The 21,265-nt window shown below is 37.8% G+C and overlaps 1 protein-coding gene across 1 annotated transcript; it reads left to right on the forward strand.

The window, feature by feature from the left end:
* Window positions 1-826: 826 nt before the first annotated feature.
* ier5 (immediate early response 5) lies at window positions 827-2,310 on the forward strand. Its single transcript, NM_001007197.1, has one exon. It carries the CDS (start codon window positions 1,021-1,023, stop codon window positions 1,831-1,833), a length of 813 nt encoding a protein of 270 aa, NP_001007198.1. The 5' UTR covers window positions 827-1,020; the 3' UTR covers window positions 1,834-2,310.
* The last annotated feature ends 18,955 nt before the right edge of the window (window positions 2,311-21,265 follow it).

Consider the following 21,265-nt stretch of genomic DNA (forward strand, 5'->3'; position numbering starts at 1 on the left):
CATCGACGTGATCTTAATCTTCAATTGAGGGTAAAATCTCCCACACTGTTCGTGAGTAGCTGCTAACTGTTTCTTCAAACAAAACATTGCCCTTCCCCCCACGGGCAGCTCCATTCACATTTGCCCAGACACCGCAGTGGATTTGCACAATAGAGTCATGTGACACGACTGTAGCAGACAAACCATTACATCAGTCGAGGAAGTCAGTTGAAAAAAATTAAAGGGGAAGTAGCCTTCTTTCCCTTTTACCAGAAAACACAACGATACACTATGCGGAAACCGTGTGATGGTTATTATGTAGCGATGGATATATCTGAAATGTTAATATTTTGAAACAAAACATATTACATAAAGGGATAATTCTGGAAAACAACGTTAAATGTAAATCATGTTTTGGTATACGTGTATAGGGTCACATTTGGCTTGTTTTAGCTTCTGTTTACTTGTGAAAACGGTGTTGTGTTTCAAATATAGTTTATTTTTAACTTTCTAAACAAATACAGCCTGAAAAACACTGAGAAATATAAAAATATCCGTCTATTTTAGCTTGAAAACAATTCTTTCCCTTTAAGCAGTTCTCCCACGTTAGTATTTAAATATGACTCATAGCTGAAGCGCCCTTTCATTGGCTATCGCCTGTTTGGCGGGGTGTGATTCACAACTGTGGCAGAGCGCAACTCGCAACGCGATTGGCTAGTGTAGCCGCTGACGCCGGAGTATAAATGCGAGTTAAAAATAGAAACGGTCTCATTCCTCCCTAGACCATTGTTGGGTGCTGAAGAGAATGTGTGAGGTAATAAAATCTCCTACACTCACCCAATAACAAGATCTTGTATTTTGTATATGAGAATGAAGCCAACAAAACACGGGATTTGATCTACAGGAGGAACGGAAAAGCACTTGGACGTTGTTGTTTACTAACGGCTTTCGCGTTAACGTTTTGAAGAGAGAGGAAATCAAAGGCGAAACGCCCGGCGAACTTTGCACCGTTTGTGAACTTTAAACGTATCGATTCCAGCTATGGAATACAAAGTGGAGGCCCATCGGATTATGAGTATCTCCTTAGGGAAGATCTACAACTCACGCGTTCAGCGAGGCGGCATTAAACTGCATAAAAACCTACTGGTTTCACTGGTCCTCCGAAGCGCGCGCCAGGTCTATCTGAGTGACTACTACAGCGGCGCGTGCCTGAACGCTCAGAGTGAACGCGAAGGGAACGAGTGGGACATCACCGACTCCGAGCGGGAGAAATTCCCTCCCTCTACAACGGAATGTGACCGAGTAGAGAGCCCTGAGGAACCTCAACTCACCGAACAGCCCGAGGCGAGCGAGAAAGAGCGGGAATATCGCGAAAACGACGCTGAGAAATCAGAACGAGTGGATTGTACTTCCACTTCTGAGCAAGAAAGCAACCAAAACTCTTCTTTAGACTCGGTTTCAACGGAAACCACTACGGAGAGTCCCTCAGACACTACAGTAGCGGAACGCGACTCAACGCCTGTGGTGGTGAACGGGGAATCACATCAACCACCCAAAACGCATGTTTGTTCTTCAAACAGGAAAAGAAGCGCAGAGGAGTCAGAAAGTGGCGATGCGCCTCAAAAAAGGACCAAAGTTGCTTCCTCAAACACGAAGGAAGACGAGGAAGAAGCCGAGGAGATGGACACGGGGAACGTCTCCAACCTCATAACAATATTTGGTTCCAGTTTCTCAGGACTTCTCAGCAAAGATGGCACCAAACCTGAGGCCGAGGCAGAGGAAAGCGGTCAAATCTGCTGCGACCAAATGTTGAAAAACCTAAACCCATGGAGTACAGCAATTGTAGCTTTCTAACTGTATCGTACTGTACTTCTCATAACACGTGGTCAGGCCTGGGCTTCAACAACGTACTATGGGGGACTTCCCAGAAAGCATGCGTGGTGGTGCCACCAGAAGCACAAGCTCGTTTTGGCCTGGACTTGCCTTTCTTCTAGTGAAGGAACTATTTGAATGCTGGTGCTACTCTTTGGGATTAACAGTTCTTGAAGTGTTGAACTCTCAAAAGCCATGTGAGCGAATGGTATTACAACAATATGCAAACGTGTCATGAAGGGTCAATATTACATTGTCGCTGAAACAATTCAGGGTCGATCAACTTGACTGTACGAGGGTCAGGCCACTGTTTTTAACGTCTTTGTTTTATAAAGACCTGTACATTTTGTAATATCCGAGTGTGTGTATATATTGTCGCCAATGTCGCATTCTGAATCTATGTATTTTGGTATCATGACAATTTACGTGGAGCTCACGTATTAAAAAAATGTGAAATTACCATATTGTTTCTGTCCTTTATGTTCATGAATATTCAAAACTAATGTAATGATGTCAGCTTTTAATTTATATTTAAATATAAAAAAATTCCAGCTTAGGGGTAGGCCGATAATTGATGATATATCAAATCGTGATAAAATTTACATCAGTAACCGATAAACTCTGGACTTTTTTACTCTATATTGATCTAAGAGCCAATCACACAGCAGAAACGTCCTACAATGGGAATCTAAAATTGAGATGTACCAAATTTTTGGCCACCGAATATTTATCGGACGAAAATGTTATGCAATTTGGACCTTCTAATTGTTGTGGCTTCTGTCATTGTTTTAAATCTGCAAGTATTACCAACTTCTATCAAAATATATATCTCGTTATCGTTAAATATGGAAAATAATTGTCAAGATTACATTTTTGCCATATCGCCCAGCCCTACTCCAGGTTCCCACTGAACAAAGCTTAATATAATTTTGTATCCATCACCTGCAGATCTAACAGATAATCTAATCTTTTGGGGTTAATTTGAATCTAACAACTATAAATTGAGGATTAGTACGAAAATGTCAACCACTGCTTCCCCAAACAAACTAATTTAGCTGGATCAACAAGTTTGAGAAGAACAAGAATGTTCAGCTGCTGTTCCTCTCTGTGATACTTCCAAGCCATTTTTACAGCGTGTTGTAAAGAGCGCTATTGTGCCCCTGAAGCATGTGTGGTATGCAGGGTTGAGTTTCAGCGCAGACTGCAGTCTCTTCTCTCAGGGCCTGTGTTTAGTCCCAGCTATTCAACATGACATGCCTTTTCCTGCAAGAGAGAACAGTCATAATAGAATCATTGACTTCGAAACCTTTATTCATGCTGCAACACCACTTGAGCAGTGTTGCATTATTAATAGAGGAGATGTGATTCATGATTTTCAATGAGGACAAGCTTTATGCTCAACAATGTTTCATTTTATGAGCAATTACAGAGAAATCTGTTTCATTCACTAGAAAAGAACGCAGGAATTTGGAAAGTTGAATATGAGTTTGTTTTGTAATATTCACAGAAATGGCTGGTTATGTCAATTTAAATGAAATAATTAGTATTCTGTCAAAGCAATTACTTTAAGCTTTTCCATGGTCACAGAAAACCTGTAAAGCAAAAATGGTAAAAGTGTCATTTCCATGCCAGGTGAAGTCATAAAATGTACAGAAAGTCAAAGTTTTGGAAATAATTATTATTCTTTAGTGAGTTAATATGATTAAATATGGTTAGAACTGGATATTTAATATATTAAACACAAAAATAATAATTTACATGTATAAATCTATAATATAAGCCTGCAATTTAGCAAAATATTTACAATAATAAACAATTGTTGAAGCTACAACATTTAAGGTTTAAAAAAAACTTCATACAAATATTTTCAAATTCTGTTTCGATAATCAGATTTTTTAGTGGCCACAGCGGAATGAACCGACAACTTATCCAGCATATGTTATATAGACAGTGGATGCCCTTCCCTGTCTGTTGTTATTTTAAATCGATTATTATTTAGTATATAACAATTAGTAATAGTAATATAAATCTATAATATAAACATATATATTTTTTTTTAAATGACCCTTTGGAAAAATTTGTTTAAAAGACATGGGAAATTAGTTTTTCTTTTAAGTACAAAGTAAAAATTTTAAAGATAGTCAGTCAAGGGGAGGGAGAGTAACATTCATTTTGGGTGAAACACATGAGCAAACACTCAATATCAACGAGTGAGGGACAAAGTTAACCACGACTAACTAAATGCAATAAAGTGTGTTTTATTTACAAAAGATAGTGAATAAGTGAAAATATGTATATATAAAGAATGTTAAATATTTACAAAATATATTGAAAATTACAGACAACAAACAGGTAGATGGGAAAGTTGGAGAGATGAGACGTGGGCGGCGTCCAAACAATAGAAATGAACAAAACAAAACAAGCTATTCTACTGGCCCAATCTCTACCCTTACTATCCAAAAAGAAAAATATATCATACCTACACTAAAATAGGAGAAAAACGAAAATATAGCGGGTGGAGCATGACACTAATCTATGTATACTTTACATATAACTTTCAGTTATTTTATGTTATATATAAAATTATATAATTAACATAAGCAGCAATAGTAGTTAACAACAAAAACAACTTAAATTATAGTCCCTAATATTTCAAAAACTGAACCCTTTATAGAATATCTTTAAAATCTTTTAAACAATAATATACTTCACATACTTATACGTAACTTTAATATTATATCAGAAAAATCTATATCACAAGCTTAATATAAACACATTTTAAAGGTCATTTCAAAGCTCCCTCAACATTATATTCAGGTTTAAAGGAAGCTATTTTTAATAGAAAGCTCTACAATAATATATTTGTGCATATACATTAGATTAGTCAGTACTGAAGCCAAATCTGGAGTTTATCAAACAAAATAACTTATGATAACGGTCTAAAATCTAGTACATCCAAATTTATGTTATAGAAAAATATCAAATACACATTTTGAAAATAATATAATAGCGAATATAATTGACATGCATAATCTATAGCACAAGCTTAATATTGATATCAAAACGATTTTAAAGATCAAGCCACATAAAAAAGCTCCTTCAACATTATATTCAGGTTTTAAATCAAGCTATATTTATAAATACTATATTTAACTTTTATATATATATATATATAACTTTTCCTCTACGTCAAAAGCTGACGTGAGCTCCAGCAGAACCAGCTTGGTGCCCGGTGCGGCTGCATTCTTTCACAGAGACATGGCCGGCTATAGATAGACACATTCCCCCGAGAAAGACCAGAAGGCATGAGTAAAGCTGCTCTCTCCTGCCCTGCTCGTTTCAGAAATGTGGGTCATTCAAATCCCGGCCACGGCCAAGTCAGCTGACCAAAGCAGCACAGATCAGCCAGATGACAAGGCCAGGGTTTGATGTCTGTTAAACTCCTGGCCGCACTGGACATTTCCTCGAATTTCTGCAGTTCCTTTTATGAAATGAGCATATATAGATGTAAAACTGTTTGTGGCATGTCATGCAACGTCGCTGGCTGTTTCACAAACCGTGCTTAAACACATGCAGCTGTCCTCTCCTGACTGGCCTCTCGCTCCTGCATTCCTCTGTCCTGGAAGGAAAGGGGGGTGGGAGGAAAAGAGCAAAGTTGTGAAGACGTTTCCTGCCGATGTGCAGTAGAAAAGCATGAGGGGCTGGAATGTGGAGTCAAAGAAAGTAGAGAAATGTAGCAGGAATCGCATATAGTCTTGGTTGATGATCAGGTAATGGGATGCCAGGATAGACAAGAAAAAAAACGTAATAGCAAGTTGGTTTCAATTATCAATTAGACTATATAGAGTCAAGGTGGCGCAGTGAGTAGCATGATCGCCTCACAGCAAGAAGGTCACTGGTTTGAGCCTCGGCTAGGTCAGTTGGCATTTCTGTGTGGAGTTTGCATGTTCTCCCCGTGTTTGCGTGGGTTTCCTCCGGGTGCTCCGGTTTCCCCCACAAATCTAAAAACATGTGGTTTTGGTGAATTAGGTAAGCAAAATTGGCCGTAGTGTATGTGTGTAAATGAGTGTGTATGGGTTGAAGCTGGAAGGGCATCTGCCGTGTGAAACATATGCTGGACAAATTGGTGGTTCATTCCGCTGTGGCGGCCCCAGTTTAATAAAGGGACTAAACCGAAAAGAAAATGAATGAATAAAACAACATTTGTATTTTTTTAAATGTCATGTAATTGCTTAGTGTTGAAATTAAACTACTCTAGTTATTGCAGCCCCCAAAAGTTATGCATACAGTCGACAAAGTGTCGTCAAAACAATCCATGTTTTAAATGATTGTGCGAAAACAGTTAAAAACGCTGTATGCAGCAGCTGTCCAACCACAGCTGCATAGGGGCGGGGCTAATACCATGTCAACAAAAACTATCACAACAATACGCTTATTTCACATGGCCGCCATTTTAAAAAATGAAAGTGAAGACACCCGGAAGTATAGGATCATCACTGTAAACATTGCAACAACATGCTGTGGACTACAAACCTCCAGCTGTTGCCGTGATTTCAAAATGCAGATATGGTTTAAACATCACTTTAATATCATTCAGTTCAGTTTAATTTAAACAATTAAAAGCATATTAGGCATCAAACTAATTCACAATCTTTTTAAGAGAAATACGTTTCAGTGTCCTCCTAGGCTTCAGTTCATGGCACCAGGTAAACACAGTGGGGATTCTTCCCTGCTTCAGCCCATGTAACCTGGTGAGCGCTAAAACAATGCAGTCCTCTGTAGTGGACCCTCGTGTTGTCTGTAACAGTGTTTTCATGGTACTGAAGTTAAAATCGTCCATTTCTCGCTAACATTTAAGCACAGCTGAGTGCATTCTTACACACTGTTGATTTGCCATAGTATTCACCAGTGCTCACCAGAAATGACTGTGATTTGCCGTGAAGGTCATCAGTTCACCAAACTCATCGCTGTTTACCGAGGGTTAGTATTCTCGTGTTAGCCTAATTGGTTGGTGACATCACTGACCAAAGCGAGAGATGACAGTAACGCACCAAAAAGTTTGTTGTCAACCACCGAAAAACAGGAAAAAGAAGAAATCGTCATTCTCGCCATCATATAGATTTACTTATATAGGCTAGACAATGTCCTCACAGCTCTGTGAATGTTGGTGCCATTACATATTGAGCCACGATAGGTAATGCCTAGTTCAGACTGCGTGATTTTAGCCCCGATTTTGGCTCGCCGACAGGTTTTGAGAAATCGCCGACAAATGCTTGAAATCACAGGCAAATCGCTGCTCATGCACGTGAGTGACAATCACACAGTATGAACTTTCAAAGACGCGATCTGAGAGAATTGCCGATGAGTCGCCGATGCCTGTGAGATATTTGGCATGCTAAATATCTGGAGCTGTCGGCGATTCAAATCATGCCGTGTGAATTGTGTTTTGACTGAAAATAACATCAGCCATCGCCTACAGCCAATGAGAGAGCAGCTTTCACTTGTGTCTGCATGTGTGTATACCTGCTGCAGGCCAGCGGGGGCTGGGGGAGAGGTTAAAAGCGCTCTTTTTCGGTTTATTTGGACCCACGAAATGGAGGAAAACTAGTGGAGGTTTGACAGGACTCAGGAGCACCCGTGTCTGTTTGACGTTTCATACAGAAAGAAATTAGTTTATTATCAACGTTGAGGAGAAATGGCTTATTCCCTTTAAACCCAGGTGAGCAAACATGTACATGTTCTACCCCATTAAAGGCTTCTTTCTCATTATGTAGTTAATAACAAAAGATATACTACGTGTTATAGGCTGTGAGATGTAGTTTGGACGAAGTTGTCGGCGATTCTTCCTATAGTAAAGTCATGCAATGTGAATGTCCCTGTCGCCGATCCATCTTGCAGTGTAAACAAAGCAGCGATGAAACGCTAGCCCAGATAGTCATGCAGTGTGAAAACGTCTGTGACACGCATCTATGAAAATCATGCAGTCTGAACTCGGCATAATGTAGCTTGTGTGGACGCTACTGACTGCGCTACTTGGCTAAAAAATAGCTTCGCTACTAAAAGCTATTTGATTTAGAAAGAGGCTACACTATCGCTGCGTTACTGAGAAATGTAGTTAAGCTAGTAGTGTCCCTACTTGTCGTGACGCTACTGCCAACACTGGTTTAATTATTGTAAGTTGAAATGACTAGTAAAGTTCATTTGATTTAATAATAAAAAATAAAGAAGCAACTATTTTTTACAGTGTCCATAAATCATTTTAAACATATTCTGATCCTTTAATATTACCTAAATAAAATATAAAGGTATTTCTTGTTCATTTGATTATGAAAAGTTTATCATTTTATCAAAAAAAGAATTCCAAATCCATATTACTGAAGTCTGTGCTTCAAATCCCCAAATAATTTTATGTGCTACACTGTAAAATATTATACGATAAATTAGTCCTGACAGCATATGTTTTAAGGTCTTTGTAACTTATTAAAGTAAGTTAATCATGTTCTAACTGAATTTATAAGTTACGCGAGCTGGTTTAAGTCAGTTTAACATGAAATAACTTCAATGGACTCATAAGGTTAATTTAATTCAGCTTAAAAATTTTAAGGCAACCAGGACTTTTTGACAGTGTAGCAATATTAATGATATTTGCCAATTAACAAGGCTTGTAGGGGAGCGTTAGAGCACAAAAAGAGACTATCAAGCAATAAAGATAAGATGTCAAGGACTGTTTGGGGTGTTTAAGTGATTTATTGTGCGCTGAGAGCCATGCCTTGTCCCTGTCTTAACATGGTCAGTCCCAAAGAGCAGGGTGGAGAGATGTCTGAACAAAACACCAGTCTGGGTAACAAGTAGAGACAAGATCTAGCCCAGCAGTTCTTTTGTTCCAAGCAAACAGAAAGTCGGGAAAACTTTTCAGCGAGATGGATATCTCTGCATTGATTGACCCTCAAAGCAATTCCTCAATGATCTCGTCAATCTCCACAATGAGTTACTCATCCTCCCATTATTTAGGGCTAACTGATATATTCATTAAATATTTTTACACAACTCCAGCAAAAGGATGAGCAATGAGAGTGAGAATAATCTCACAAACCAATACGTAAAATCTCCCATATTCACACGACGGATTAAAGGAGTCATTGTCCATTCAAATCAGCTTTGTACACGTAGGAATTACCGGAGCCTTCAAAACACCTTTGGTACCATCTGTCATCTGCCAAAAGATCAGACGTGGTTCTTGTTGTGAACAAAATGATCACTTTGTATTTGAGATCAGTTTGCAGGTAATGCCAAATTCACCTCAGATTAGGCTGTTCACGTGAGACTGCAAAAATAAACAGGGAAACTACAGCTCTAGTGTGCAATAAAACCAAACAGGGAACCGAAAGTCGTAACCGCAAACTTTGAAACTGGTCTACAATGACTCAACGCCCTTCCCCCCGCACAAGAGCACACGATCACAAAGACAATTCGCCAGTGATCTTTTCAAGGAGGGGAGAGAAAAAGAGCCCTCGTCGTGGCCCCGCTATTCATTCCGTTTGACCCCTGCCGGAGCCCAGACAAACTAAAGTCTTTGTTTATCTTGGGAAACTGGCAGAGGACAGGAGAGGGAAGAGGGTTGGGGGAGGGGGAGGGTGCCGAGGTTTGGAGGAGGAGGTGGTTGGAGGGAAAATGGGATCGGGGGAGGGGTATCCTGGGAAAAATGCCAGCATGGGATCAGTGACAGGGCCGGGCTTCCTGAAACAGGAGCAGCCTGGGATGGCGAAGGAGGGTGGGAGATCGGGGGGAAGGGTTCACCTTGTAGGACCAGGCCAGAAAAGACGAAGTGCACGCGCAAAACGTCAGATTGATGTATGTTTCCTGTTGGGGCGTGGGGTCATGTTTAATTACAGTTCCGAAAGCTTTATAGACTCGGCAAACTGATAGCAAACAGTCGGGATGGATCTGTGAGGCTTCGGCATTGACAACAAGCCTTGTTGTGTGGATGTTTAGGTGTCTTCTCAAACGCTGCAAGTCAGGGCATGTTAAGAGCAAAGGAAGCTTGGGGCAATTAGAGCAGACAGATGGTCGCCATGTGTAAAAAAAAAAAAAAAAAAAATATATAGAAGCTTGGTATACCTTTCGCAAGTTTTGTTGTTACAGGAGGGTCATATGTTCAAACAGGAACCAGATCTGAAAATACTGAGAAATTCAGTGTTAGTTAGACATGAACACACACACTAAGTACTTTTAAAATATCCCAACTTCTGTTTTATCCATGGACAACTTGTAGCCATTTTCTAAATTTCTATGCATTGGTGTGGTGCTCCAAATGATTGTAATAGAATGCCATACAGTTGGGTTTTAGCTTGGACCTTGCTATATAGGGTGTTCTGAGTGGATTTTGCTATGCAGTTCCTATAGGATGTTCTTGGTAGTTGGGATGGCTATTATGCTTACACTTTACTTGAAGGGTGTTTATATGACACCTTTATTAAAATGTAATAAATATGAATGAGATTTTATCCATGTTTATGACAAGCGACATGTATATTAAGCGACATTCACTCAGTTTTTTAAAATGCAAAGATGACATTGTTTAAATTAGCTTTGTTATGGCAACTTGACATAGCCAAATACATCACAACCTGTCTTTATCTTTGTCATTACAACTTGACATTATCAGGACACTATAACTTAAAAAAAATCTGTCATAAATCTGTCATAAACATGATTGTCACGAGGCCATTATAATTGTCATGAATTTTATTGCAGTCTCATTGCTATATTTATTGACCTCAATTACAGTGATACAATTTTATTTATTGTATCTGTTTATATTATTGACGCTGTTTTAAAAATATTTGACAGAGTATTGACACTTTCACTGGGAAATATGAATGAGAAATACATTTTTTCCACTAAATAAGAGTGAAGAAAACTATTGAAAACACTGTTCTATTGGCCTCTTGACCAGGGTGCGAATTACAGGGGGGTTTGGCGGGAATTCACCTCCTAATTAACGCTTTATCCCCAGTGAAGGACATGAAAACAAGATGTATGGGAGGTCAGCCCTTTAATAATGAGAAATGGTTCGCTCTGTTCTGTATTTTAAATAATAATAGTAATATTTAAATTAATAGGTAATATAAATATACATTTGACCACCCCTATTATGGTTCATTCCATTGTAAATGCATAATTGCGCTATGCGAGGAAAGAAAATTCATTCAACAGAAAGCTGAAACTGCAAATCTATAGCACCGATAGACACGGTAAGTGTTCACAAGACTGTTTTCTCAAAAAATAGATGTTTGTTTCTACATATAGCCTAAAAGTAAAGTTAGACATAAAGTTTGTAGTCTGACCTACAGAAACCTTTAAAATAGCTAATCACAGAATACTGTAGGTCAGAATATATCCTAAATATCCCACAAAACACTTAAAACTTAATAAATTTAATGTAATTTAAATAAATACATAAATGACTGAAGGATGTATTACACAATTCGCACACTGCTAAAGACAGTCATGTTTATGACCGATTTATGACAAGTTTTGTTGTCTTGGAAATTTAAGGTTATTTCAAAAATTTCAATTCAAGTCATTATAAAGAAAAAGACATGACACAAAATGAGTGAATGAGTAATCATAAGAATGCTTAAAGTTTCCTCCATATTCATCACATGAGTCACGTCAGTCTTATGAACATCCCCTTCAAGTAGAATGTTACCAGTTATTATTTTAACATGTGGTTAATCTTTTGTCAGGACACTACTGTGCAGTTGCTAACATTTTCTAAATGATTGTATCTGCTTAGTTGCTAAAGGGCTCCTTTGTTTTTGGTGAGGATCAGTTGCTAAGGTTTTAAGATGTTGATGCCAGTGTTGGGGAAAGCTTCTTTTGAAAGTAGTGCATTACAATATTGAGTTACTTCCCCAAAAAAGTAACTAACTGCATTACTTAGCCACGTTTTATGGAAAGTAATGCGTTATCTTACTTTTTCAGTTGCCTTTGAAACTAGAACATTACAGTATTAAGTTACTTACCCCAAAATGTAACTAACTGCATTACTTAGTTATTTTTTACTTACTTTTTATAGAGAAGCTCAGCATTTAATAACCACCTAAATAACCTACACCTTTATTTCAAAAAATGTAGGATAAAACTATATTTTGAGAACTTCCTGAGCCCTGAGATATACATGCTGTACATACAGATTAATGAAAGCATGTAAAGTAACGTGTTTGCTACTTTACTTACAATGTTTTGTGTTATTAAGTAAATTTCCTGTCCGTTGAGATAAAGATTGCAATAAAGCCTAAGAGTACCATCAATAAATAATTTATTTAGGCAAAAACAGATTTTAAACCTTTACAATGTTTAATAACAAGATAGACAGAAAGACAATAAAAACATCCCCAAATCAAAATAAATCTTTCAGCTTTATACTTTAAATAAATTGCCTCACATGGCCTTAACAAATGTGTAAATCGTTTCCCAAAAGATAAAATATCTTACTATATTACAAAACATAATTTTTGCATCACCTCTACAATAAAAGCAATAATCATTTTTTAGTTTAGTCAAATTAATTGTTTTACCTGGAGTAAGTGAACTGATGTCAATCATTTGTTGTTAAGCTGAAGGTGGGTTGCGGGTGTACTGTAGTGCTTCGCATCAAGTTTTTTTTTTTTTTTTGTTTCTTGTAGTTGTCAAGAGTTTTACTTACACGATCTACACTTAACGACAGTCCACTTATTTTCTGCGATGAGTTCAAAATAACAAGAATCTATTGCAAAAATGTGAGTCTCCTGCCTGCCCTTCTGTCGGCAGTGATGACAGGCGAGTCGCGAATGAATCGTTTGTTTTAACCAGGTCTTTTAATTGAGCCGGTTGATCGAGTTCATTAAATTGAACACAGCTGTCATAAAACAGTTTGCGTCTTCAATAAGGACTATCATACTGGATACTTCCTGACCCAAAATAAACCAATATCCTGAGTTATTCAGTTACTAGAACAGTAAACTGACTCATCTGTTGTGGAAAAACATGACCTGATGATGATAATGAGCGCGAGTTGACTGTCTGTTCTTTCGCAGTACGCCCTCTCCTTGAGTGTGTGATTCAACCTGACTATGATCATTTTTATTTTACAATATGTTGTTTAAAGCCAATTAAACAAGGTAAAAAGTAACTCAAGTTACATTTTTAAAAAGTAACTTAAATAATACTATTTATTTTATTTTAATGCATTACTTGTTACTTTGGAAAAGTAATATTATTATATAACACGTTACTTATAACATGTTACCCCCAACACTGGTCATTGCCAAGGTGTTTCTAACGGTTCCAGAGAAGTTAATGGTTGCTAGAATCTTGCTACGTGGGTGCTAAGTTTATTTATTTTTACTTGTGAGATAAAGTGCTAGAAAAAAAGCCATATTTTAGAAATAAAGACAGTTATGAGGTGATATTTACCTTATTTTTAACTATGTATAGGAATCATAACTAAGGTTTGAGGCTTGTGAGCATTAAAAGCTCTGGACTGACCTCACACTTGTGTCGAAAAAGAGGAAGTATATTTGTACTTATCTAGGTTAATTCCTTGAAATGGTCAAAGTTCATTTTAAAGGCTGAGGGAAAGTTTCTTTTTATTTTTGCTCATCATGACTCAACTCACAGATGAAAGTCCACAAAAACTCCTACAGTGATATGAAGCCACTGTGATTTTTGTTGTTGTTGTTTTTCAGAGACTCAATCTCACATCTACAGATCCGTTTGTCCCTAAAAGGAATCACTAATATAAAGATTCCTCGATGAGAATGTTGCCGCTGGATTTTAATGACGTCACACATTTATCCTTATCTAAAGGAGTCCAAAAATCAAGGTTAGAGCCTCCGGTTATGTGGCTTTTGACGTAACTGTAGTATTCTACTGTGGCAAATGTTACCGGGGAGACAAAACAAGCTTTGCGCCGGAGAGTCAAAGTGGCTTAGTAACCAACAGCAGCTGCCACAACAATAAACACAACGGCGCTCGCTAGAACACTGCGCATACTTTTACAGTAATTCATTCCATTCATGCATTTGCTAAATGAAAACACTTATCTGAATTTGTTAGGGAATAAAAATAATGCTCTTTTTTATCCTTTTAAACATTCATAAAACTTTTGTAGTTGGTGATATATATATTTTTTTTGTCGGGGGGAGTAATTATGACTATAGTTAGTTCTTTAAACTTTTGGGAGACAGCACAAAGAAAACATTGAACCATAGTGCTTAGCAACAATACAGTAAAGTGATCTCTGTCCAGAAAGCAAGCAGCTTTTATAAGGCCATATGCCGTATGGAAACAGTGAGGTTATAAAGGACACCTTTTTCTCTCTCTGGCCCGCTGCTGAGGAAACTCCAAACATTTGGAGTCATTTGGGAGCAGACAGCTTTTGCTTCTGACTTGGCGACTGTTTCTAAAGTGGACCAAACATAACAGAAACATGATACGATGTGATCTTTTGGGGAATTAAGGTTAGATGGGTTTTACAGACAAAAACGGTTGTCTGGTTATAGACGCTTTTAAAGACAGATAACAAAACACTGATTTTAAAAACAGCTGAGCAGGTTCTGTCCTGTTTAATCCAGCTATTAAGATTTGTTTCGATCAATCGCCTCTGGGTGATGTTAAAAACAAGTGTAAACAACTTCCAGACATTAAAAAATGCACACAATTCCTTCATGTTATACCAACACAAATCGATTGAGTTAATTTAATTGTTTTTGCCAATTTAAGTAGATTAAATATAAAATAATTTAGCTGACCCTAAAAAAACTCAGGAATTGTGTTGATTCAGCTCATTTTAAATATGTATTTTGAACAAGCAGCAAAAAAAAAAAAAAAGTTTAAGTACCATTTACTCTATCCATTTTTGTTTTAAAATGGTATTAATAATAGTGTTTTTATTACATTTCAGAAAAACAATCTCCTTCCACATTATTCACCCTAAAACGCATGATACATGACTATTCATGCTCACCGGGCATGTGCATATTTTGCTCGCATCCGTACACTGTAAAAAACGCTGGGTTCCACACAATTCCTTCATGTTGTCGAAACACAAATCAATGAACTTAACCTAGTTGTTTTTGCTAATTCAAGTAGGTTGAACTAAACAATTATGTTGGATATGCAAGGATATAAGGATATGCAATAGTCTTATATATTTTGTTGATATATCTTGGTGTTTTCAAAGCGCTCAGTTTTTATGGGTCAAAGATATCGGAGTACTGTGGATGGATGCCAGACGAAACCATAACAAAATGTGCTTTAAAAAAAACGCTTGAGTGTAAACAGCACCATATTTGACGCAAACGCATTTGATTGAATTGCCTTTATAGTGTAATTAATTACTCATGTGGTTGAAACCATTCAGTCCTAAAAGGCCACCAACTCTCTGCCTAAACCTTACATGATGTAAGAAAGACCACCAAAAATAAGCATTTATAGTTTTATGCATACCTGCCAACATTTGTGCCTGAAAATCTAGGATATTTGCCATTAACATTGTTTCCTCTGACTTGCTTTCTCTGCTCATTTTTAAAACACACTTCACTTTTTATTCATGTGCAAGGGTAAAATTTTGTCCAGAATAGTACATGTGTATCATAAACTATACAGTGGGGAACATAAGTATTGAACACATCATTTTTCTCAGTAAAATATATTTATAAAGGTGCGGATGTTGGTAACAACAAAACAAACTAATATATGCAAAGAAAACTAAATTAATTTGATTACAAATTAAGTTGTTTTCCCAGGAATGGGTTGCGGCTGGAAGGGCATCCGCTGCGTAAAAACTTGCTGGATAAGTTGGCGGTTCATTCCGCTGTGGCACCCCGGATTAATAAAGAGACTAAGCTGACAAGAAAATGAATGAATAAATGAATGAAGTTGTGTAATAAAATTAAATGATGCAGGGAAAAAGTACTGAACACATGAAGAAAGGAAGGTGTAGAAAGGCGAAGACAGCAGCTGAAATCTCTCAGTAGTTCTTCAGCAACCCTCTGCCTTTCGTCATTGAAAATGAATATTAGCTGCTTAAGGCCCCGTTTACACTAGTGCGTTTTAGTTTGAAAACGCACAAGTTTTGCTACGGTTACGCCATCCGTCCACACTACGCCGGAGTTCTCGAGCGCCGAAAACGGAGCTTTTTGAAAACGCTGGAGAGGCCGTTTTCATTCTAAAACGCTGCTGCTCCGTCTCAGTGTGGATGGGGAAAGACGGAGACATCTGAAAACGGAGGCGGGGCTGCAAACGTTCGCCTATCTGATTGGGGCTTTTCCTCAATATTAAGTAGCCCACACACACAGTTCAGTCTCGCATCCTCTTCTTGTAAGTTCAGACTTCGCAAGTTTGATCAAGGCTGCAGTCTCTTTTCTCAGTTTGATATGGAAAACATACCGAGGACACGGGTAAATCTTCAAAGGGAACAGTGTACTTTATAACTTCATTCACATCACCTTGGCTACGTTGTTTCACTTTCTCAACAATAAAACGTAAACATGATTTAAGGAACTGCCTATTTTCATTTTAATATTAGCAACTTAACAGACAGCAGAAATGTTGAGGCGTCGTGCTGCATATATGGGCGTCATCTTCACTGTGTGGATATTTATAACAAAACGGAGCCTATAACAACTGCCTCCTTTCAATTTCAGTGAAAATACGAAACGCACCCTCTCTTTTGCTGAATATCAGTTTTAATAATCGATAATTATAAAAGTATAACATACAATAAGTTTATACATTGTAGGAAATAAAGGCAAGCGATCAGTCAATGTACCTGGATTAATCATTAACTTATCTTTGCGCCTAACCAAAACATGTTACCCGTGAACAAGTAACTTAATAGATTCCAATGACCAAAGTCAGGGAATTGGCCTATGTCGTTAGATAAAGACAACAACATGAATGAAATATCACGTTTAGCAAATATAGTGAGATTAGATCCAGCGGGAGATGCGTGATGAGCAGTCCGACAAGCAGAGCTCTCATCTGGGTAGAAATGCTGGAGCGCTTGCCCGAGAGTGTGTGTGTGGTCACGTGATGTGCGTTTTCAGCGTTTTGGTGTGGACGGAGAGCAGTTTAGAAACGCTGGGTAAAACGCGAGTGTGGACGCGGATCGTTTTCATTCTACAACGCCGTTTTAAAACTAAAACGCACTAGTGTAAACGGGGCCTAAGTCCAACATCTACATTAGCAGGATGATGAAGATGAAACCAAGGTAAACAATTCAGCAAGACAACAAAGGAAACTCTCAAATGCTTTCAGTGAAAGAAAATCAAGGTGTAGAATGGCCCGAACAATCACCTGACTTAAATCCAATATAAAATACATAATAAAGATCAGATTTGATTGACGAGATGCATGATCCATTAAGATTTTTAAACTCTGTTGAAGTCTGTGAAAAGCACATCTGAGCAATTCATGGGATTCTTTCTCCAAATGAGAGACGTCTTTGAGCGGCCATCACCAAAAAAAAGCCTTTTTTAAATTAAATATGTTTCAATACTGTACAGGCAAAACAGCATGTGTTTTGGCTAACTACCTGTTTTCAGATGACTGAAAACACACATTAATACCAGGTGAAAAGTAGAGTCACTGCTAAGCTTTATCGTAATAGAGTAAAAGTTTATCATTTGTTCACTACATGACAGAAGTCATGTCGTCAGTCCCAGTTGTAAGAGTAACAAATATTAAACTTCTAGTTGATCATTTGGAAAATTGGCAGATTTTTCACCAAAACTGCAGAGGACCAAGTGGAACCTGCATGGACCCAAGATTCTTACAGATATCAATCAATTTTGGTGGAGAAAAATCATGGTTTGGGGTTATATTCAGTATGGGGGCATGCAAGAGATCTGCAGAGTGGATGGCAACATCAACAGCCTGACCTATCAAGACATTTGTGCTGCCCATTACATTACAAACCACAGGAGAGGGCAAATTCTTGAGCAGGATAGCGCTCCTTCTCATACTTCAGCCTCCACATGAAAGTTGCCGAAAGCAAAGAAGGTCAAGATGCTCCAGGATTGGCCAGCCCAGTCACCAGATATGAACATTATTGAGCATCTCTGGGGTAAGATGGAGAAGGAGGCATTGAAGATGAATCAAAAAAAATCTTGATGAACTTTGGGAATCCTGCAAGAACACTTTTGCCATTCCAGTTGACTTTATTAATAAGTTATTTGAGTCACTGCAGAGATTCTTTACTGTACATTATTTCTGTTTAGTGACAAAACTTTTGTCTAAGCAAGTGTAGCGGAGGCCAGCTAGTAAGTGCTGTGCAGGTAAACCTCACTCCTCTGACCTCTAAAGGTGCTCTAGCGACAGACGCTAGGGGCCATGGTCTTTAGCCTCCTTGTTAGAGCATCCGACTCCCATGCGGAAGGTTGCCGGTTTGACACCAGCACGGAGAGGGCTCGGTGGTGTAGGACCGGCGGAGTTACACAAAGTCAGACCTCACTGTCCTAAATAATTAAAAATCAAGACATGATCATATTTTATTTTGGTGTAATCTAGAGGCCTTTGCCTTTTATATAAGCCACTTCTGATACCAAATAATCAACTAGAAGTCAAGTTATTATTTGCTCTTCCTAAAACTTGGATAGGCGACAAGACTTTTGTCAGGTATTGCATGTGTTTTTAAGGCCTGCGACTGAGCATTTCAAGATGTTTAAAATTTGTCTTTGGAGGTGTAACAAAGTTTAATTGTAAGAAAATGCTTTTACTTAGTATTTTAGTCTTGTTACTAGTCTATCTACATTTCATAGCGAAAACAATATTGTTTTACTTCTGTCAGATAATTTTGCCTGTTTTAAGGATAAAAACTCTTAATTTTGACATTTCTTCTGAATTTGAAAAGAAAACAGTAAGACGAGACAAAGTAAAGTAAGAAAAACATTGTGATTATTCCATTTCTGTACTTGAATACTGCTAGACTCCACAGAAAATGGTCAAATAGAGCTATTCTTGTGAAACTGTATTCGTATCGCAAAATTTAATTGCAGAAAAATAAAACATTGCAATATGAGATTTTTCCAATATCATGCAGCCCTACTTGATCTACAAGTAAGATACATTTACAGAGCTCTGTAACTCTTCTACAGTATCCATTCTGATTCATTTTTACTGTATGTTATAGCCCAATTATACTTTATAGCATAAGAGAAAAATGCACACTAATGAGTGGACATGACGTCTCCTATATCTCCCAACATAGACCAAAATATTCTTATCTCATTGGACACCTTCTCAAACCGAGCAACGCCCTGTTAACTACTCGAAATATTTATATAAAAAACATTGCGGAGATAATGTTATTACTCATACACACTTTGTCCACCTGAACATATGTGTCCTTACAGCACTGACGCAGGACACAGACATTAAATCCAACACCAACTTTAACCCCTCTTAAACGTGTTTTCCCACAGTGCTTGGCAGTCCATCAGGTCACACAATCCCTTACATTAGCCTCCTGCTCTAGTGACCCACAGGAGGCCTGCAGATTATGGTTATGCGGCTCGGCTCGCTGCGATGTCCTGCTACATGCCAAGTCAACAGATGCCTAAGGAGACTAGCGGATTTCAGACGCAAGACCCAGACTGAGCCAGAGAGCAGAAGCTTCCAGCAAGAGCTCAGGCTGAAAGTTGATCACAATTAGGAAATCCTGGACCACCCACTAGGGCTGATGGGAAGGTGCCACTTTAAAAATAGAGATGTGTGTGTGTGTGTGTGTTAGATCGAGAACAAAGAACAGCTGCTGAGCACCGTGAAAAAGCAGGAGTATGGAGCGATCGCCTGGCATAAGATAGCATACACTTTAAAAAGATCACATGGTTTTAGCTTGTTTTTAGATTAGTACTATAGTAATAGCAAGGTATACTGTTGAGTCATTAAAGGGATAATTCACTAAAATGAACATTTACCACCCGTAAGTGGTTCAATACATGAGTTTCTTTCTACTGTCTGACACAAATTGTAGATTTTTTGATAAATGTAAGACTTCCATGGCATAGGAAAAACAAATACTATGGAAGTCAATGGTTACAGGTTTCCAATATTTTCAAAATATCTTCTTTTGTGTTCGACAGAAGAAACTTTGAGTAAACGATGACAGAAATTTCAGTTTTGGTTGAACTATCCCTTAAAAAAAAAAACAATTTTCCCTGTCTCTACAGATAATATGTTATTTTGTACATTCTATATGTACCAAAAACAAATTTCAGGATTATTACAATGATACCATGGTATTTCAGACATGGCAACATGTCAATCCCTTACAAAAAGTAATGTGAAGGTACGATGGTACATTCATTGTATCACATGGCGAAACAAAATGTTGCAAGTACTATGGCAGTTCTAAGAATATATCATGATGATTCATGTTAGTACAAATTACATGGTAGTAAAATGGTATATGTGGAAGGTGCCATGATATCAAGTGAAAAATATGATAGTAATGTGCCCATAATACCATGCTAGCACTATGCTAAACATACCATTAAACCTATGTTGTAATAAAATGGTACCATCTTCAAAATATATCATAGGACACATATTAAACACTATACAGAAACATGTTATCATGTCCAAACGTTTATACCATGGTACATTTAAAATACAAAAACAAAAATGTACAACATACTATGGTACCATGCTAGGAAAACACTAAGATATTACTAACGTACCATGTGCAAAATGCCATAGTAATAATACCATAATGATACTATGGTAAATAATATGCTAATACTTCTATTTAAAAAATAAATAAATTAAGACAGTACCATTGTAGGCTATCATGCCCGAAATACAACAACAATACAGTGTCCTAATTACCTTGGTATTACCATGGTATATTCAAAGTAATTGCTTAAATTTCACCCTAGTACTACAGTAGTGTGTTGGACATGGAACTAGGCTATTTCTTTAAGTACAACGTAAATTCATATAGTATAGTCATTCAGGACCATTATAAGAACAATGACAACTCTTATAATTCAGTACCATTATAAGAACTGTAAAGAGATGAGGCCAAGGTATCCATAATCCTGGACCATACCGTATCCTGAGCAGATGCTGTGGCGGTCATGGAGGAGTGGAGAGCATGAGACTGATTCCTGAAAGACCTCAGTGACAGACGAGTCTTCGCATTGATCCTGTGAGCCATCTTGATCACCCGTTGATGACCTATTCCGCTTCTCTACGATAGACGCCCAGCGTTCTCCACCCTCTGTTTCCTAGACTGCAAATCTGCATAGGAAGGTTGGACGGAGGAGAAATGGTGGTTCCAAACTGAGCCTGGATTCTCTCAAAGTTTTTCCTTCACTTTCGTCAATTGGTGATGTTTGTTCCTCGCCACTGTCTTGCTTGGTTT

The sequence above is a fragment of the Danio rerio genome, chromosome 22, assembly GCF_049306965.1.
Source record: "Danio rerio strain Tuebingen ecotype United States chromosome 22, GRCz12tu, whole genome shotgun sequence".
Taxonomy (NCBI): domain Eukaryota; kingdom Metazoa; phylum Chordata; class Actinopteri; order Cypriniformes; family Danionidae; genus Danio; species Danio rerio.